The 18,138-nt window shown below is 43.5% G+C and overlaps 2 protein-coding genes across 7 annotated transcripts in view; one reads left to right on the top strand and one right to left on the bottom strand.

Moving 5' to 3' along the window:
- LOC119450320 (glycoprotein 3-alpha-L-fucosyltransferase A) overlaps window positions 1–18,138 on the bottom strand; it is a 243,594-nt gene that overhangs the window by 97,703 nt on the left and 127,753 nt on the right. The window lies entirely within an intron of this gene.
- Window positions 1–18,138, top strand: part of LOC119450315 (uncharacterized) — a 39,766-nt gene that overhangs the window by 7,625 nt on the left and 14,003 nt on the right. For 3 of the 5 annotated variants that reach the window (XM_049665789.1, XM_049665788.1, XM_049665787.1), the window contains 7 exons: window positions 1,706–1,769; window positions 1,847–1,890; window positions 4,623–4,698; window positions 7,015–7,061; window positions 7,153–7,186; window positions 10,111–11,744; window positions 16,052–16,093. In XM_049665789.1, the coding sequence (XP_049521746.1) occupies window positions 1,706–1,769; window positions 1,847–1,890; window positions 4,623–4,698; window positions 7,015–7,061; window positions 7,153–7,186; window positions 10,111–11,744; window positions 16,052–16,093 (1,941 nt within the window). Of the gene's footprint in view, window positions 1–1,705; window positions 1,770–1,846; window positions 1,891–2,596; window positions 2,631–4,622; window positions 4,699–7,014; window positions 7,062–7,152; window positions 7,187–10,110; window positions 11,745–16,051; window positions 16,094–18,138 lie in introns of those variants that run through there. The other 2 variants (XM_049665791.1, XM_049665790.1) reach the window with 2 other exon arrangements.

An 18,138-nucleotide genomic window follows, 5' to 3' on the forward strand; every position in this document is an offset into this window, starting at 1 on the left:
TTGAGTCATTAGGACAGCCCATGTTACATGGAACCTACAGAGTCTGAGCTCTCCTTTAGAACTGAGTACCCTCGTAGCCTCTGCACGGACTTGTGCTTACTTATTAAAAGCAGTACTGAAAGTACAAAAGCATGTTTACTTTAACATGATGAAATGTAGGTGGCAGACAGTACATCATCATCACAAGAAGGGACCCAGATGCAGCATGCCTTTAATTAAAGGAGGCTATATTTATATATGGCCAACATGCACCAATTATCCTTTTTAATGGAAACAGACTTATTAAAGATCTGTGGTAGCTACCGTTAGTCTGTCGCCTGAGTCAAGTTACCTGTTAAGGTGGATGCTACTAGCAAGGCACATTGTGAGAGCGATGCAAGCTAATTAACAGTTTCACTAAGTATCATTGTGTTAATCACTTTATAGTATATGTCAGAATTGCAGAATTGAAGCCAAGCAGTAATAAAATGATTTCCATTTTACAGACATCCTGTACTTAACACCACTTTCGAGAAATAAGCCCTGATAATCTGTGATGAAATGCATTGATGTTCCAGTTAAGTCATCAGCACTCCATTTCCCACACTTTAACTTCAGCAAGCATTACTTGTATAATCAGAACTGGTTTTGGCACGTAAAACCCCAGAAAGAAGGAACTGCAGGACATCATTGCTTTGGAGCAAAGTGAAACGAGGCTGTCCAAATGATTGGTCGACCCTTGTAATGAAAAAAAAAAAGACAAGTCATTGCATCAAGAATGACATTTATAGAAATCGGCAAGAAACAGCTCCGTAAAGACTTGACCCTAATGTGATTGCAGATTGGCAAAGGAGCCTAGTAACTCATTATTACAGTTTTAAAGGGAAGCTTTCTTAGCAAACCCTCCCGGGCTTTCCTTACTGTGGTTGCGGTCTTGCTGAATAGGCACAGGACTGCGTTCAGGCACGCCAGCTTCCGTTACGCCATGGACACAGGAATGAAACAAGAAAAATAATGGTCAAGCTTACCCATGTTTTTCACGTCGTACTTCTCCCAGCCTACATCTGTCCTCGCCATTCTCCCCTCGACCAACGTCACCTTTGTTGTCGTGACACCATTGCGTTGGCGTCTCGGTGTGCATGCGCATGAGCTGCTGTTTTCATCTAGGCTTAGATTGTGAACAGCGTAGAGCATAAACATTGCATCACATTAAAGTTGTGACCGGCACAGAACATAAACTTGAACATTATGTGAGATTGCACATTGCATAGATGACAATAAAGACAATTGTATGCATCGCATTTAGCTTTATAGGATTTAGGAAAGCCTCACTTCACAGCAATTCCAACCAGTGCATTGGATCTGCAAGTATAGCCACATGAATTCCTTCATGCACTGTCTAAAGTGCGCAACCAGTACTCGTAAAGTGATATCAGTGATATAGTGTACTCCATATACACCAGACCTACATTCTTAACTTAACAAAATTTTGAGGACCTGTTGTAACAAGCTTTAACACTCTAACCTGTACCGGGCCCCTCTTATCTAGCTTGCATCGTGATGCAATATTTGCAAAATGTCCAATGATTGTTGTAGACTGTACAGTTACGACTGGTCGCAATTCTCATGGTGCTTGCATGAGGTTAGTCCCAAATTACATTGTTGTAAACTGAATGCTAGTGACTGTTCAGATCCAGGTTGCTATTTTTTTGTTTTGTTCCATCAGAGACGTTTACCTTAAGCTCGCCAGAATGGTCTCGAAAGTATGGTGAAATGGACAGCATTGAGAGGTAACTAAGGAATGCCAGCAATTGGCTACTTTGTATTTCACATGCGCTTTGTCACCTGATGCCTGTTTTCATTTCAGAAGCCCTGATGACTCTCCACACCCACGTCAGAGTAAAGCAGCAAGTAAGTTTTCATTTCCTATGCGTTTATTATAGTGAAAACTGTTTTATGAACACCTGTACAGAGTATTTACTTCAATGCTCATTTGCTTGTTTTTTCACTTTATCTAGAACATTTCTCTTTTTTTTTTCTTTTTACATTGTAACTGAAAAGCTGTTAAAGGGATGCTAAAGAAATTAAGTTGAGCTTTATTAGTAACATACCATTCTACAATTAAAGAAGAAAAAAAAGGGCACTTTTACTTTAAGACTTATTAAGCCAGAAAATATGCAAAAACTAAAGGAGAAAAGAAGAAAGAACTCTTAAACTCCAGTTTCTCTTCTAATAATTGGTCTATTACCACAAAGCTAATGAAAATAGCTTTCAAGCATACTTTTCCAGGCTAAGCTAATTGTTTCTTTTCAATGCCCCGCTAAATTTTACTTCAAACCCATCATGTGGCTCGGTGGCTGTCGCATTCTGCTGCTGAGCTTTTGGTTATGTGTTCGAATTGTGGCCACATTTTGATGAGGTGTAATGCAATAATGCTTGTATAGTCAGATTTACATGCACGTTAAAGAACTCCAGGTAATAAAAATAATTCGAAGCTTTCCACTATGGTGTCTATCATAGCCCCAGTGTTTTAAGACATTAAATCCGTCAATCAGTCAATCAAATTCTATACCTCTAATGAAACTGGTGCCACCTCTGTGCCTCACTACTGTTTTAGATGAGTGCTTTATGAAGATACCATATTTTATGACGTAAGTATACAGTCCGTGGGTTGTGCATGCTGAAATATTGTGCAGTGCATGCATTTTAGAGGTGCAAGCCATGCATGACTGAATTTTTTTTATCGCGTTTGCTAGAGTAAGTGGCCTAATATAGAGCTGTCAGAATCATGCTCTCTTAACTTGGAGCGAGCTTGAAAACACGAGGCCAGGCATACTCTTATGGTGCATGTTCACACAGCAATGTCAGCGCCGCAGTTATCGTCACTGCATACGAGCAATCATTATGGTTAGCACTAGCAGTTCCTGACCTATTAGTATACCGCCTTAGGCAGTATATTTCTTTACTTAGTGATTGGGTACTGGTATTAACTAGAAAGACAACAGTGGAGAGCCGCACTGACTAGCTCAGACCTCCAGGACCAACTTTGGGCCATCCAGCAAGCCCGGGAAGCTACCGAGAGACAGGGTCTCTGCTGCCCACGGCGCGACCTAGACCCAGGCCATTAATTTGCAGATATTCAATAAAGTTGTCTCACTCACTCAAACAAGATCGAGGCACACAGGAACATGGAGATGAAGTGATCAACAGTGGTCAAACAAGCGATAGCTCTGGAGCCAACATTTTGGCAAGGGGTCTTGTCTTCGTCAGGACCTTTTTGTGTGCATTAACATCTCTTAAGTTTCTATTGCGGATTGCGGCTATAGATGACCCATTTTACATTGGGGAATGGTTTTCGAAGGTGTTTGTTGTGAGAATATTGTGTAGTAATTCTGTAAAAAATTGTTTGTTAGGGAGCATGCTTGAGTACGTTGTTCTAAAGGCAAGCAGCTGCTTTGAAGGGCATTTGGGGGCATTTTCTAGCTATAATGCCTACCTACTTCCTAATTTAGATGTGTCGTCATAGGCTTGATTTATGGTGTGTTGCAGATAGTTTCTTTTACTTATTGTCACTTTGCAGTTAAGTAAGGGACAAATGTAATTGTCATTGTACAGATCTGTCTTGTGCATTTTGCCTGCACCCACAAAGATTTCTCGCTTATAGTGTCGCTGGTTATGAATAGTCGCCCTGACAAAGCATTGACTTCAGTGACATCCCTTGTTCGACCACTGTTGGTGACTAAGAATTTGGGCTCGTTCTACGATTTCACGAATGTTGCATAAAGTTTTTTGAAAGATGGATTGTGTTCGCAAAAGTGTTTGAAAGGCATTGAAGGATAGAGCGAGCAAGACTGAAGAAGAGAAAAATCCATACAAGAAAAAATTCCGATCGTATCGGTGCTGCCCTTTGTTGCAATGCAAGGCCCTAACACTCCCTTCGAGCAAGTTTATTCAGACAAATTCCTGAAGTGGGCTAAGTAGGCAAAGCAAAGCTTAAAAAGTCACTATTGTTACTGTACTGTACTTTCAAGTTCACAGTTAACAGATGACAATTTCAGCTTGGTTCGTTATTGGATAGTCTATGGTGCCTCTAGGTTGCCGATCCTTATGTGTTGCATCTAAACCTAAATACTAATTGTAAATAAAGTGCTTTTCCATCCCACAAAAGGTGTGCGCTCAGGGCAAACAAACAAAAATGCATGCTGCTCCCTTCCCCCTCACCCTTCTCCCTTCCTCATTTTCGGGAGTATTTTTATGAATTTTAACATTAACACATTGGCAGGTATGATGTGTGCATGTCACACATGTGCATAGGTCACTGTACATGATCATTGTCATCCACACTCTCTCTCTCTTTACCTTTCTTCCTATTCTTTCTTTACTTTGTGTATAGTAGCAGGCCAGAGACAAAGCACTCCAGCCGACCTCTGCTTTTCTCACATTAAAAATTTTCTCTATATTGTACACAGGCTGTGAACTATCCTATAACAAACCAAGCTGAAATTGTCATCTGTGAACTGTGAACTTGAAAGTACAGTACTAGCATTTCAGTGTGTGCTAATCATGTTAAGTGTTTCATTAAGTCATTCCAGCCCTTTCTCATATTTTGTGCCATAGATGTTAAATTTACGGTTTCTGTGTAGGGCAATCATCTTTCCTGTTTGTTGAGAACGTCCGAAGGATGGATACGAAAGCAGGGTCCCCAACAAATTATTCGATGTAAGTATTCTCTTCCTTTTTATATAATACTGGCTTTAGCAGTGCCCTTTTCGTCTTCTACATGTCTTAACCATAGATACATTAATAGCAGTAGGGCCAGAATTTCCTCCTGCAGAAATTGATGCAAATGTTTACACTTACTACTGAAGCCAACTATCTGTCTTTGTTTGCCATGTAGCGCATGTCCAGCAAGAGGTGGACATACATTGAAAGTGATCTATTCTTTATGTTAAGTAAGGTATATCTGCTTTCCGACGGCAGTAAGAAGTTCTTTAAAAGTAGCCCTGGAACACCTTTTACGAAAGGTAGGCAATGCATCTGATTCTAAAGGACATCCCCGCATAAATTTTTTGTGATGAAATTTTTTAAAATGCACCTTGTATTAATGCAGTTATTGGCAATCAAATCAAACTAGACTAGTGCCTACTAGCAAGGGCAATGTTAGTGAAAGAACTAGGGGGGGGGGGGGGGGGGGGGAAACATGTAGTGACGTTGCATTGTGGGCATGTATGGTTTGCCCAGCTTTTTTAGTTGTTCTATAGGTCGCCTAGGTGACCAAGGATCCTTTGCTGTGGCCGCTTCTCGGCAGCGCATGCTCCACACTAAACATCTGCGCATTGTCGCTCTTTGGCTCTTCAGTTCGCGTGTGTCTGTCGTGAAGTGTAGATATTGTGCGTGCTACCTTGACTCCGCTGTCACTTTAAGTGGTGTTCTGCTTAGCCATGCCTACAGCTTTAGCCTTTTCTACAGTATGCGCGCATACAAATTTGATAGGTGGTCGCAGTAGCTGCCGCGGCCGATCGCCTGCAAGCCCAAACTGACTCGCCAGTAGTCAGTGACCAAAGTCGGGGTTTCGGGCCGAGTCAACAAAATGCTTCGCAGTGGCTTTATGTGGATGGCACTCGGAAAGCAGAAAAACCACCTCATCAACCAAAGTGTGGGCATGGGTGGCACAAGCAACACTCGAATGGTGGCAACTTGGTTTGCGGTCGCCATGTTTTCAACATTGTGCACGCAGATAAGTCCGAAAAATCGAACGAGGCACTGTACGGTGTGCCTTTCGGTCACCGTTCGACATCACTTTGGTGGAGTTGGTGGGTCGGTGCCAATCAGAAGTCAAAATAATTGAGCAGGTCTGAAAGATCAGTCACCGACTTAGTTTTCTCTATTGCGTCTTTTTTTTTTTTTCTATGCTCATTTGTCTGCTTCATGCAAAAAACACAGGTTATCAGGTGTTAGCCTTTCAACATTCAAAAATTTAAATGGATGCAAGCATCCCGTTCACATGCTGAATATTCTGAATATGCGTGGCTGCTCGGTCTACATGTTTTGTATGTGTACAGCTTTTGAAAAATGTTTTCATTAAAGTGCGGTACCGCTTATAACACGGAAATTCACGACTCTGGCGACTTGCGTTATAAGTGGGCTGCGCTGTACTACAAATTATGTAGCAGTTTGGAATAGCCACATGTATGGCAGTTGCATTGATAAAGTAGAACCCCGCTGTTACGTTCCCGGGTGCTGCGTTTTCCCAGCTGTTATGTCGTTTTCGGCCGGTCCCGACACAGCTCCCATAGAACCCAATGCATTGGTAACCCCGCTGTTACGTCGCAACTGTTGTAGGACCGTTCCCGCATCATATGTTGCGAACTGCCACCCAGCGCCGGCCCGAGAGGCCATTTTGACTTTTCACTTCGCTTGGCTTGGTTGCTTGACGATGGCATTGGCCGCCCAAAGTGCCAGGGGCGACACATATGACATATTTTCGGTTTCCGCCACCGAAAGTATGGCCCTTGCGATCCGTATTTGCTATCTAAAGATGGTGCCTATGACGCGTTGTGACCCTAAAATTGGTTTTGGCTCATAGATGTTCCATATAAAGTCCAAGGGTGATAATGCCGTCACCGCGCGCCATATGCTGTATGTGCGAGTGAAAGTGTGCGAGGGTCAGTGCTGGTCATTGAAGAAGGAGCAGAAGCACATTGTAGGGAACGTTTGATTACCAATAACTCTGTTTCTGCTGAACGCATTGAAGTACTTTTTGCGGCAAAGTATTTCTGAAATAGTCTATTCTAACTTCAATTGCATTTCTCAACTTTGATAAAAAGTGGTTCATGGCCCCTTTATGAAACTGCTGGCTTCAAGATGCTGTTTATCTTTTTATTTTGGTAGAAAATGCTGTTGCAAGGGCAAGCTAAAATGCCATCAGATTTTTAAGCAGCTCTTAAACTATTATGTCATCATAAGTCACCAGTCATTAGGCATGTGCCAAAAGTGCTTTTCCTTTAATTCTTGTTTTTCTTTGCTTTTCTACAGACAACGGTATTTCAACAGCATTATAAATGTTACACCCACACAAACAGGTAGGTTGATTTGTAAGTACTGTGGTCTAAACTCTCTTCTGCTACATGTGGTACGTTTATCAGACCTGCACTTGCATCTCATTGCTTCCAGATGTTCAAGGCCTTATAGGAATCCCACAGCATAGGCAAGTCCTTTTTACTTTTCAGCTTTCCTTTAGCATAACCAGCTGTACAGTAAAGCAGGGAATGCAGCATCCTTGTTCAGTTTTTATTTGTTAAAAGAGTACCAACACGTTTTTGAAATTATAGAACCTCTGCAAGACACTTCACGCACTTAAAAGGATAACACTTGACAAGTATGATGGTTGGGAAACACTTATGAGATATTTTAATTTGATACTACATTTTGTCTTGAAATGACAGACCTGGCGTCGTAGACATTAGAGAGTTTTAACTTGTCCGTAAATGTTTTGGTGTTTGTCGAATACTGGGCTATCGGCGAGGTGTGCAGCAGCAACAATGCTAGTGGCAACATCTTGCGAGTCGGGAGTTTGACCAGAGAGAACACAAAGCTAATACTGCATTGACTTACCATATTCTATGTAACTGCTGTTGTAAAGTGTTGGTGCTAAAATAACTGTTAACCTGCAGTCCTTTTATGATTTTCCTTCATTGAGAGCTTTCACACAACGCAAATTTTTCAAGAGCATTATAGTTGGACAAAGTGTCGCAAGATATCACTACCAGCTTTGCTACTGCCATTCATGGCTCCAGTATGCCGTAAACTGCGAGAAGTTTGTGGACATTCTAAAGCTCTCTATTATTGTGGTGTCATGCAACGATGTAAAGAAAAGTAGAAAGTTACCTATCAAGAAAGGGGTCAGGCAAGGAGACACAATTTCTCCAATGCTATTCACTGCATGCTTAGAAGAAGTATTCAAGCTCTTAGACTGGGAAGGCTTAGGAGTGAGGATCAACGGCGAATATCTCGGCAATCTTCGGTTTGCAGATGACATTGTCCTGTTCAGCAACACTGGAGACGAATTACAGCAAATGATTGAGGACCTTAATCAAGAAAGTGTAAAAATTGGGTTGAAGATGAATATGCAGAAGACAAATATAATGTTCAATAACCTGGCAAGGGAACAAGAATTTAGGATTGCCAGTCAGCCTCTAGAGTCTGTAAAGGAGTATGTTTATCTAAGTCAATTACTCACAAGGGACCCCGATCATGAGAAAGAAATTCACAGAATAAAATTGGGTTGGAGTGCATACGGCAGGCATTGCCAAATCCTGACTGGGAGCTTACCACTGTCGTTGAAAAGAAAAGTGTACAATCATTGCATTCTACCGGTACTAACATATGGGGCAGAAACTTGGAGGTTAACAAAGAAGCTCGAGAACAAGTTAAGGACCACACAAAGAGCAATGGCACGAAAAATCTTAGGACTAACGTTAAGAGACAGGAAGAGAGCGGTTTGGATCAGAGAACAAACTGGGATAGCCAATATTCTAGTTGACATTAAGCGGAAGAAATGGAGCTGGGCAGGCCATGTAATGCGTAGGATGGTTAACCAATGGACCATTAGGGTTACAGAATTGATACCAAGAGAAGGGAAGTGCAGTCGAGGTCAGCAGAAAACCAGATGGGGTGATGAAGTTAGGAAATTTGCAGGCGCAAGTTGGAATATGCTAGCGCAAGACGGGTAATTGTAGATCGCAGGGAGAGGCCTTCGTCCTGCAGTGGACATAAAATATAGGCTGATGATGATGATGATGTAACGATAAGGATATGTATGACAGCGTTGCTCATTAACTAAATAATAATAAACAGGAGAGCTGCGCACAATTTATTGTGACTGTGCGTGCATGTGGCAGCCACTGAAAATAGCAGTAATGGAGCAAGCCAATGTATCATGACATCTTGATGCATCCATCTCCTGGGAAGAGTCACTGGATAGAGAAGCTGTTTTGTAAAGACAAGTATTCCAGTAAGTTATTTAGGGTACTTCGACACTTGCCGTTATTTTTTACCATTTAAAGGGTTTAGGACCTTCACTTGAGCAAAAAAAAGCAAGTTGAAAATGCCATGTCAGTGCTCTTCTAAAAGCCACTTGCAACGAAATTTCAGTTTGACAAAATTTGTTACAAATGAGTAGTATATACTTCTGAAGCAACCTTGGCAAAGTTGCGGGGTTGGAAATTGTATATTTATCTTGTTAGTAGCTTTTAAACAGTACCCAAGCAGACAACAGATGCACCTGGGGATTTTCGCTCCAACTCAAGTGCTAGCGCACCGTGGCAGCCTCAGGCGCCGCCTTATCTCAGAGGTCTGTCCAAGGATCTGTGCATTCTAGGTCACGCGTCGCTCCAGTGAGCGATAATTGCGGCTTCTTTTTTTTTTTTTCCCTTTCTTTTTTTCCCCCCCAATTCCGGTAATAAAAACAGCTACTTTTGCGAGCTATTCACGTCACTTCTGCTCGTATTTCAAACATCAGATTTTGCACAAAGGCTCCTCTGTATCAAACTATCTTAAACTTGGCTTTTTATGCGATTGAAAATTTTGTTGCAGTTGGCCCATAAGGGCGATAGCTTGCCCGAGATGACGTGTTCTTGGTTTGTGATTTAATGTCAAACTTGTTGTTTACTTGATGTGGAATTAAATATTTATTTTTGGCAAACACTAAGTTGCTGACATGAAGCGGCTGTTCCAGTTACTTAGAGGATGTTTCAACAGAAAAAAAAGAAGCCTGCTACACACGCTGTAACACTTGGGTCAAAATATCAGGGTTTGTAGCTTACGCCACTCCGTACCATTTGTTAAAAGCAAGTCTGTGAGTCATTGAGTTTTCTTGTTTTCCGGAGTCATCGAGTTTTGTTCCCAGAAGTTTCCCTCTCATTACACGTGTACTATGAAACCTCTAACTTCAAATGCTCGATTCATGTACCAATAGAGCATAGTTACAACCCTTTGCAAGAAGCATCTAAAAAAAAAAGTCAACTGAGCATTAAGTGGTTCTGCAAGGTTTGGAGGCTTTGCTGCAAGATTACCAGGTTGAATCATCTGCTACTGCTAATCAATTGTGCTTTCCTTTTTTTTTTTTTTCAGCCCAATAGCTATCTCAGAAGCTTCTCAAGTTTCGGTACAGACACCGAGAGCTATAGCAGACGATGTGCCGGAGCAGAGCTTGCTGACTGTTGATCCTCTAGTTGCCAAAGAGCCAGACGACAGTGCAGTGGTGAAGAGTCCTCAGAGGAGAGTTAGTCAGAGATTAGCCATTGCATTCCCATACAATGGTTGGACAAAGGACTCGCCTGCTGGCATGGATAAAGACGAACAGCCCAGCGAACAGCCCAACGAACAGCCCAGCGCCAGCAGTGCCAAGAGGAAACCTAAACAACACCCAAACAGCACTGGAAACTCCAGCAATAGGACAAAACACTCGAGTGATCAGGATCGAGGAACAGGAACATGCAGCGCCCCTGGTAACCAAAGCCAGAGTCCCACCAAGGTTCAAGAAAATGAATCTCTAGGGGATCGCACACCTTGTTACAATTTGCGAAGAAACAGACCTGGTATAGTTAAACCACAGCCAGCAACAGTAAATAACTTCAAAACCAAAGCCCCTAATGTGTGTGAACTAGGGAATAAGAATGCATTGAATGCAGCTGACGTGAAGCAAGAAGGGAGCAAAATGGCCAACAGCAGCAAGTTTAAGCACAAAAGGACGCGCCCGCCATCTCCGAGCTCCAGCTCTTCATGCGGTTCTCAGAAAGGGGGCGGGCCTGAGCTATTGCCATTAATCTCTCGGGACCTGTGGAGCTCAAGAGATTTCCAGAGACCACGGAAACCTTTCAGCAGCTTCGCAAACCGAGCCTTTCCCGAGCCAGCTTCCGCCAGGAGCGAAACCAATGAGCAGCGATTCATGAGAGAGGTGTTTCCTGAACTTGTCAAGAAAAACAGTGTCTGGGCCAGGTTGGGAACGACTGTCACGCAAGATAACTTCAGATCCTTTCCGAGCCCTCAGACACCCAGGAAGAGCCCACTTGCAGTGCCTGCTGAATCAAGGCCTGATGGGCCTAGTGGTCATCATGAAGGAGCAGCCGTACAAAAGAAAAGCCTTTGGTCTACACCAAAAGTCTTGCGCTCTCAGGGTTCCGAAAGTAATGAGGGAGTTGGGCTAACAGAGAAGAGCAAGATTAAGGCAGTAAGTGCTTTAAAATGTGGGACCAGTTTACAGCTGGAACGTGCAGAAGTTGCAAAGGATTTTGAGGAATTGCAAGGCAAAGCAGTTTTACCGGTGACTGGAGATGCGGCGCCTGTACGCTGTGAAACTCCGGAAAACCTTGGAGCTGAAAATGAGGCTTTTGAATTGCCGAGAAAGAAGCTGCGTGCATCAAAGGCGTCATTAGCGATCGACTCTCGCCTGGAAACTGTAAAACCCTGGAAAAATTTTTGGCACATCTCAGGGAGATCTTTGAACAAAACCACTGGGCACGACAAAAGTCCAGTAGCTGGATCGAAAGTCGCTAAAGAAAAAGCACTTCCTGAACCACCTGCAACTAGCGCAGAGCTCTTGGACAGCACGGGTGAAGAAAATATTTCTTGGATCGAGTCACTCTGGAGGCAAAGGAAGTCCGCACTGAGGTCCAGAAAATTTCCAAGTACTTATCCCAGCCACAAGGTCTCGAAGCCACCTGCACTTGGAAAGAAATCCAATCCACCCACTGAACCACCTAAAGGTGACAGTCTCTTTTTTATAAAGTTTATAGTAGTCAGTCAGCCATGCTACTGGTGCAAGTGACCTCAGACAGGAGGTTTCACACTGCACGACATTGGAAAGAAGCCTCTGTAGACAGAGAATGCTGTTTTATAATTCTTACAGGTTTGCCGTGCTCATTGTCTGTGGTCAGATCAGCTACACTGCTTATGGCACTTGATTGGGTCAGCATCAACTCGAAGGGACACTAAAAGGAATATGAAGCCAGTCTGTATACCGGGTGTTCAAAATTAAGCTTTATGGAATATTTAAAGATCGCCTGTGGCAGGTAGTATAATTCTTATCGTTGAGCTGGGTTATTCGAAGAGGCGGACATCAGTAGCACTAGAAATCGAAGCACATATTCAACTAATTCACAAAAATTTACTAATGAACTTCTTAGTTAATTACTAGAGCCTGGATTTTAGGCAAATGCCTTTTTTGTTCCTTGCGCTCCTATCGCCCCAATTTGATATATGAGCATGAATTAGAGGGTAAGAAGGGCTTTTATAGTGTTATTATAGTTCCTATAAATGCCTATTTTGGCGTTAGTGCCTACATGCCTATAAATGCCTATTTTCAATATTGGCGCCTATATGAACACTATTTAGCCCCAAGTTTCGCTTTCGAGTGCAGTTAGAGACCGTTATTCATGTTACCGGGCAACATTGACTATTCGGAACGTTATGGGGTTCAACCTAGTCATCTAGTTCAACCAACTTTTGGAAAACAACCGTTGGCAGCAGTTGTGCCGCGGTTGGTGAATGCGAAACCACGGTGAGCCGTCAGGGGAAAGGAGAGTAAAGAGCAAAAGAAAGAAAAATGTGATGTGCACGCGGCTTTTGTTTTGTTTGTAATTTACTTTTTAGGGTGTTCACTACCGCCGAGCGTTCCTTCTCAGCGTACAAGATCATTCTCAGTGACAAGAGGAACAATTTTGAATCCAAAAATCTGGAGATGGCGGTAGTTTGCTATTTGTCAAGGTAGGGGCGCTATAACGTAAAATGATTCCAACCTGTTTTGATTCCAAACTCCTGACATGAAATTTACGTAACCACCGACGCAGGCATCGGGCGGTGACCCGCAGCGTTGTCTGAACAACCCAATCAAACACTCCCCTTGTTCATAGGCGGTCACTTTTGTTCGCTTTCAAAACCAATAACATTGTCTACACTCAGTTGTTTTTCTTATCTGATTGGCTGACAAGAGGCGAGGAGCACGCTCTAGTGGAGAGGGTTTCGATGGGGCCAAGCCAGCACAGTGAAAATAGATAACCGCATGAAGAGGGTGGTGCCGGCTTCTCCGATTGGTCCGCTTTGCCTTACTTAGCTTGCGGTGGCTGGTCGAAAATCGCGGCGGCGTGCAACGGAAGTATAAGAATGCCGCTAAAATGGATCCTCAGCAAGGAAGAGCTGGCAGAGCGATGTCGTATGCATGCCGAAAGGGCTCGATAACGTTTTACTGCCACGCGAAAAGGTTTATCATTCGCAAATAGATGCATGCTCACCGGCAGGTGCGAGTAGCGAGGGCCTGAGCGATCGGCGGGCAACCATCTTCTATTCCTTTCGGAACGGGGCAGTCTGTGGCTATTCAGAAATATTTTCAGTTTTGTTCGGCATATTAATCCATTTTTTTCGCGTACACGTCACTTTGACGTGGTGAGTTTTCGCGGTTATGTGAGGTCGCGTGGCAGACAGGCGAAGTGGGTGTAGAAAGAAAACATTGGACCAATAGCAGAGGGCTAATGGTGAAAAGGCGTCGAATCGGCAATTATTTTTCTCTTGTGCGGTTTAATCATGCGTAATCAGTGTGTACATGTTATATCAGATGGGGAGCTATTGCGGTTTTAGTGACGTTGCGTGACAGACAGGTGAAGTTGGGGGTGGCCCGAAAATGTTTTGACCAATCGTGGAGGCTGATTGCAGAAATTGGAATCAAAACAGTTTGGAATCATTTTACGTTATAGCGCCCTAGGTTAGCAGCGCGAGGCCACCAGAGAGGAGAGAAGAGAGCGCTGAACTTCCAACAGTTTATTTTCTTTCCAGAAATTATCGCTATTTATACAGTCATGCAATAGCACACCAACTATGCGCAGAACGCCACGACAAAACCACACAAAATTCAACGTGGTGATAGTCCGAGGTATCTGATCTCCTTGTCAGTGAGAGCGACAGAGGGGGTACTGACGCAACCATCCCTCAAACGTAGAATTTCTCCCGCTTCGATTATCTCCCGTGTAACACGGTCTCCGTCTTTCGCGATGATACTACATTTTTTTAAAATCTTGGCCTGCATCCACATGCGCAGCAGTAGGCAGAAAGCCATCCCTGTTTTGCGCGGTCTACATTGTACTTGTGTTCCTTCAGCCTTGCATTTATGCAGCTGCCCATCTGTCCAATATAGTATTTGCCACAAGACAGAGGAATCCGGTAAACGACGTTGTCCACGCAATCTATAGGTTTCTTTTGATGTGCGATATGGCACTCTCGTTTGGACCTTCACTTGAGCAAAAAAAAAAAGCAAGTTGAAAATGCCATGTCAGTGCTCTTCTAAAAGCCACTTGCAACGAAATTTCAGTTTGACAAAATTTGTTACAAATGAGTAGTATATACTTCTGAAGCAACCTTGGCAAAGTTGCGGGGTTGGAAATTGTATATTTATTTTGTTAGTAGCTTTTAAACAGTACCCAAGCATACAACAGATGCACCTGGGGGTTTTCGCTCCAACTCAAGTGCTAGCGCACCGTGGCACTTGAGTTGGAGCGCGGTTGCGTACTGTGCGGCGGCGCGTGGTCGCGCAGGCCGTATCTTGAAAGCGATCTGCGTTGGGAGAGAATCTAGCAGTGTAGGTGCGTCGGCGGCTCGTAGCTTTGTGCGTGCTGTGTGCGTGCTGTGTGTTCTCGTCGCTCAGTTTGCGTTGAAGCGATAGACAACAGCACGAAGGTCACTTCGCTCGCTTCTCCAGCGGCGCTTCCACACGCCGCCAGCGTTTGACAGCGCGTGTCCGCGATGTGATGTGTCGCAGCATGTACCAGCGCGTCGGCAACATCAACTGGAAAAGGAGAGAGTGCCGGCTTGGCGGGCTAGTCCAGCTGCAGCGAGCGGCAGGATCAGGTTTGAATGAAGGGAGGGAGAAAGGCCCCGCCCGTGGCGGCAAGATCGCCGGGTCGAGGGATGCAGGCCCGCCTCGCACACGCACGCACGCACACGTACGCTCGCTTCGCATTCCGTCGCGGCGGAGAAGGTGCTTCCGGTTGCTGCTTCCGCAAAAATGACAAAATTTGGGGCGAAATCTTTAGGTTGTCGGAGCGGAAATTTCGTTATATCGAGGGGTCTCCCGCTGCCACTTCGTTACGTAGAGGTCTCAAATACATGTGCTTCTATGGAGTAACGGCGGGGAATAGAAAAACTTCGTTATATCCAGGAATTCGTTATATGGAGGTTCGTTATAAGCAGGTTTAACTGTAAGAATTTACAGCTTACATGAAATTGTTACAATCTCTATGAGGGCATCTATTTTGTCTGCTTTAGATGTCTCAGTAGGTGTAAGTTAGACTTGTGATATCAACTTTTTGTTTCCGAGTTTCAGAGTAGCGAGCTTTGTTTCAGTTTTTTTAAAGGGATGCCAAATAAAAAATTTATTTCAGCTCTAGTGAACTACCCTTCTAAAAAAAAAAAGCCACACTTATCAGGAGAAGATGCTCGGTAAGCCAGAAAAGGTGCAAAAATGAAAGGCTGGTGGCTATACTGCCTTGAAGTTTCCACATCTGCTTGCCACGACGTCATGGATTCCGCCAAAATTTCAGCTGCAGTTATGTGAATGTTACATTACGTGAATAAACTTCATGATCATTTCCGTTGGTATGTGGTGCAGAGCATTCTTGCTGCAACTGACAAGAGTGCCTGTTCACAGCATCTGTGCAGAACAGTGTGGAAACTTTTATAATAAACTCCACATTTGAGTAAGAAAACAATTTTGAGTATTTTTTATTTTTTTTTACTTCGACTGTCATATTTTTAAACTTATGATTTACAAGTCTAGTGAAGTGTAGTGTCAGTTTATTGCTACATTCATTGAATCTGTGCATATGTGGGGCACAAATTAATAGACAGCGACATGTCGGCTGTGCTCTTCTAATGTTAGCTGCTTATGCCAAGTGCACTATACAAGTCGGAGATAAATGACCCATGCTGCTATTCTCTACAAGGCATTAAAAACTGGAATTTTTTTTTTTTTTTTGCCTCTGCGGTTTGTGGCACAATTTACTTCATGGCTGTGGTCTTGTTTCAGGCGGCCTTGATCACAAAGCCAAGGATGCCACTGTACAGACATGTAAGTTGTATATTGACCAATATCTTTTTTTTTACATACTATAACTGCAGTACGGAGGCGTAGCCGGGGGGGGGGGGGGGGGGCTGATTGGGCTTCAGCCCCTCGCAAAATTTTTTCGTGCCGGCATGCACCGCCGACGAGAACTACCACCGACGCCGGGAATCATTCTGGATTCTGTCTGCAATGTCTTTTTCACGCTCGAAAATACATTTCGGCACGCACATTGCAAACTCGGGCTGGATTTCGTGGCAACGCCCCTGTACCTGGAGTCACGTAACGCAAGAGCCCCATCCGAGCACAAACTTTCAAGGGCTTTTCGATAGCAAACGGGCGCGATGCGGCATCTCGCAGCGGCTGCGGAATCTACGAAGCGCATGGATTTCAATTCCGAAACTTTATGGATATAAAGTTCTCATAAACTTTTGACGCGAAAGGTGCACTGACATTTCTAAAGGCGTGCTTTAAAAGATTTTCAATGCTGAACTTTATGGGGTTAATGGACCAACAATAAACTTGGACCAACATGCGTGCACTGGAGCCCTCGTGTCCAAGCCGTTCCAGAAATGAAAGCACGCGCTCCCAATCTTCCACACACACGAAAATACTAAATATCACTGTGACTGTGAGCTAGCAGCTGATAATTTTCTCCAAACATTTTCAGGAAGCGTGCCTAATGTGATCGATCAGCTGGACCAGGGCAGGCAAATAAAATATGAGAAAACAGAAGAAAGTAAATGGCCTATTATTGAGGAAATTCTTTTTGCAGGCGACAAGGTCTGGCTCTCCGTGGCCACAGGGACAGTGGCCCTATGAATTTAAGCATAGCCCCCGCTGAAAATAGAGGTATTTTCAGAGCGCTTCTTCGCATGCGAGCTGATTGTGGAGATACATATCTGAAGAACCATTTGGAAAGTTGCCCCAGTAATGCCTCGTATTTAAGCCCAGATGCACAAAACCAAATTATAGAAATTTGTGGTGAAATTATCAAAGAAAGCCTAGTTGCAAAAGCAGGCTGCTTCTCCATACTTCCTGACGAGACGATGGACATTGCTGGAATCGAACAGTGTACTGTTTGTGCAAGTTACCTAAACAAGGATGCCAATGACATCGAGGGAGTGTTTTAGGCTTAACACCGGAATAGATGCCCTCTCTCATTGCGACTGCAGGTTTTATGTAAATGTGTACGAACTGCTGCAGATTCTAGTCATCCTTCCAGTGACCACTGCCAGTGCAGAGAGAATATTTTTTAACAAGAGTTTACTAAAAAACTACTTGCACTCTACAATGTCTGTGGAACGCATGGTTAGGCTGGCGCTTCTGTACACCCACAGAGACGTCGGCATCAACGTGTCCGAAGTCATTGACCCCTTCGCTCAACTTCCCCGCCGAGAGAAGTTTGTCCTGTAGATAGCGAAACAGCAAAAATCAATGCAAGTAAAAAGCTCTGTTCCTTCAGGTCCATAAGCTCGTAATTATGAAAACGTATGACTGTTCGTTAGCTTTTAAAACCACAGAAATTTTAGCCGTTTATTCTAGCAATTAGCATAATGATCAAAATTATCATGCGAATAAGAAAATTACTGAGGACATCAATAACCAATTTTGACCGACCTTGCTCATTGAAAGCCCGGCCCACGCGGCATTTGCCAAAAACACACTCGGATATTGGGTAGTTCAACTTGCCGCATCATCTGTGGCTTTCGTTTGTCCTTTTCTTTCCTATTTAGCTACCTGCTTTTATTTCTTTTTTGAAACGAAGCAATACCCTCCTTTAGTTTTGGGTGCAGAATAATTGTTGCCGCTGTGCACGCAATTCAATTACACATTTTCATACTGAGTTCTGCATTATTCCTCTATTATTCTACCCACATGGCGCTGTCACTACTGCTGCATGGCCCGAGTACATATCACGATTTCTGCGATCATAGTTTTGTTCTTGCTTAGATCATCTGTCTTTCTGTGCGCAAAGTTTACTATCTGTGACTGCGCAACATATTTATTTGTCTTGTTTGATGCATTATATACAGTGACATTTGCTTAAATAC

The sequence above is a fragment of the Dermacentor silvarum genome, chromosome 4, assembly GCF_013339745.2.
Source record: "Dermacentor silvarum isolate Dsil-2018 chromosome 4, BIME_Dsil_1.4, whole genome shotgun sequence".
In the NCBI taxonomy this organism is placed as follows: domain Eukaryota; kingdom Metazoa; phylum Arthropoda; class Arachnida; order Ixodida; family Ixodidae; genus Dermacentor; species Dermacentor silvarum.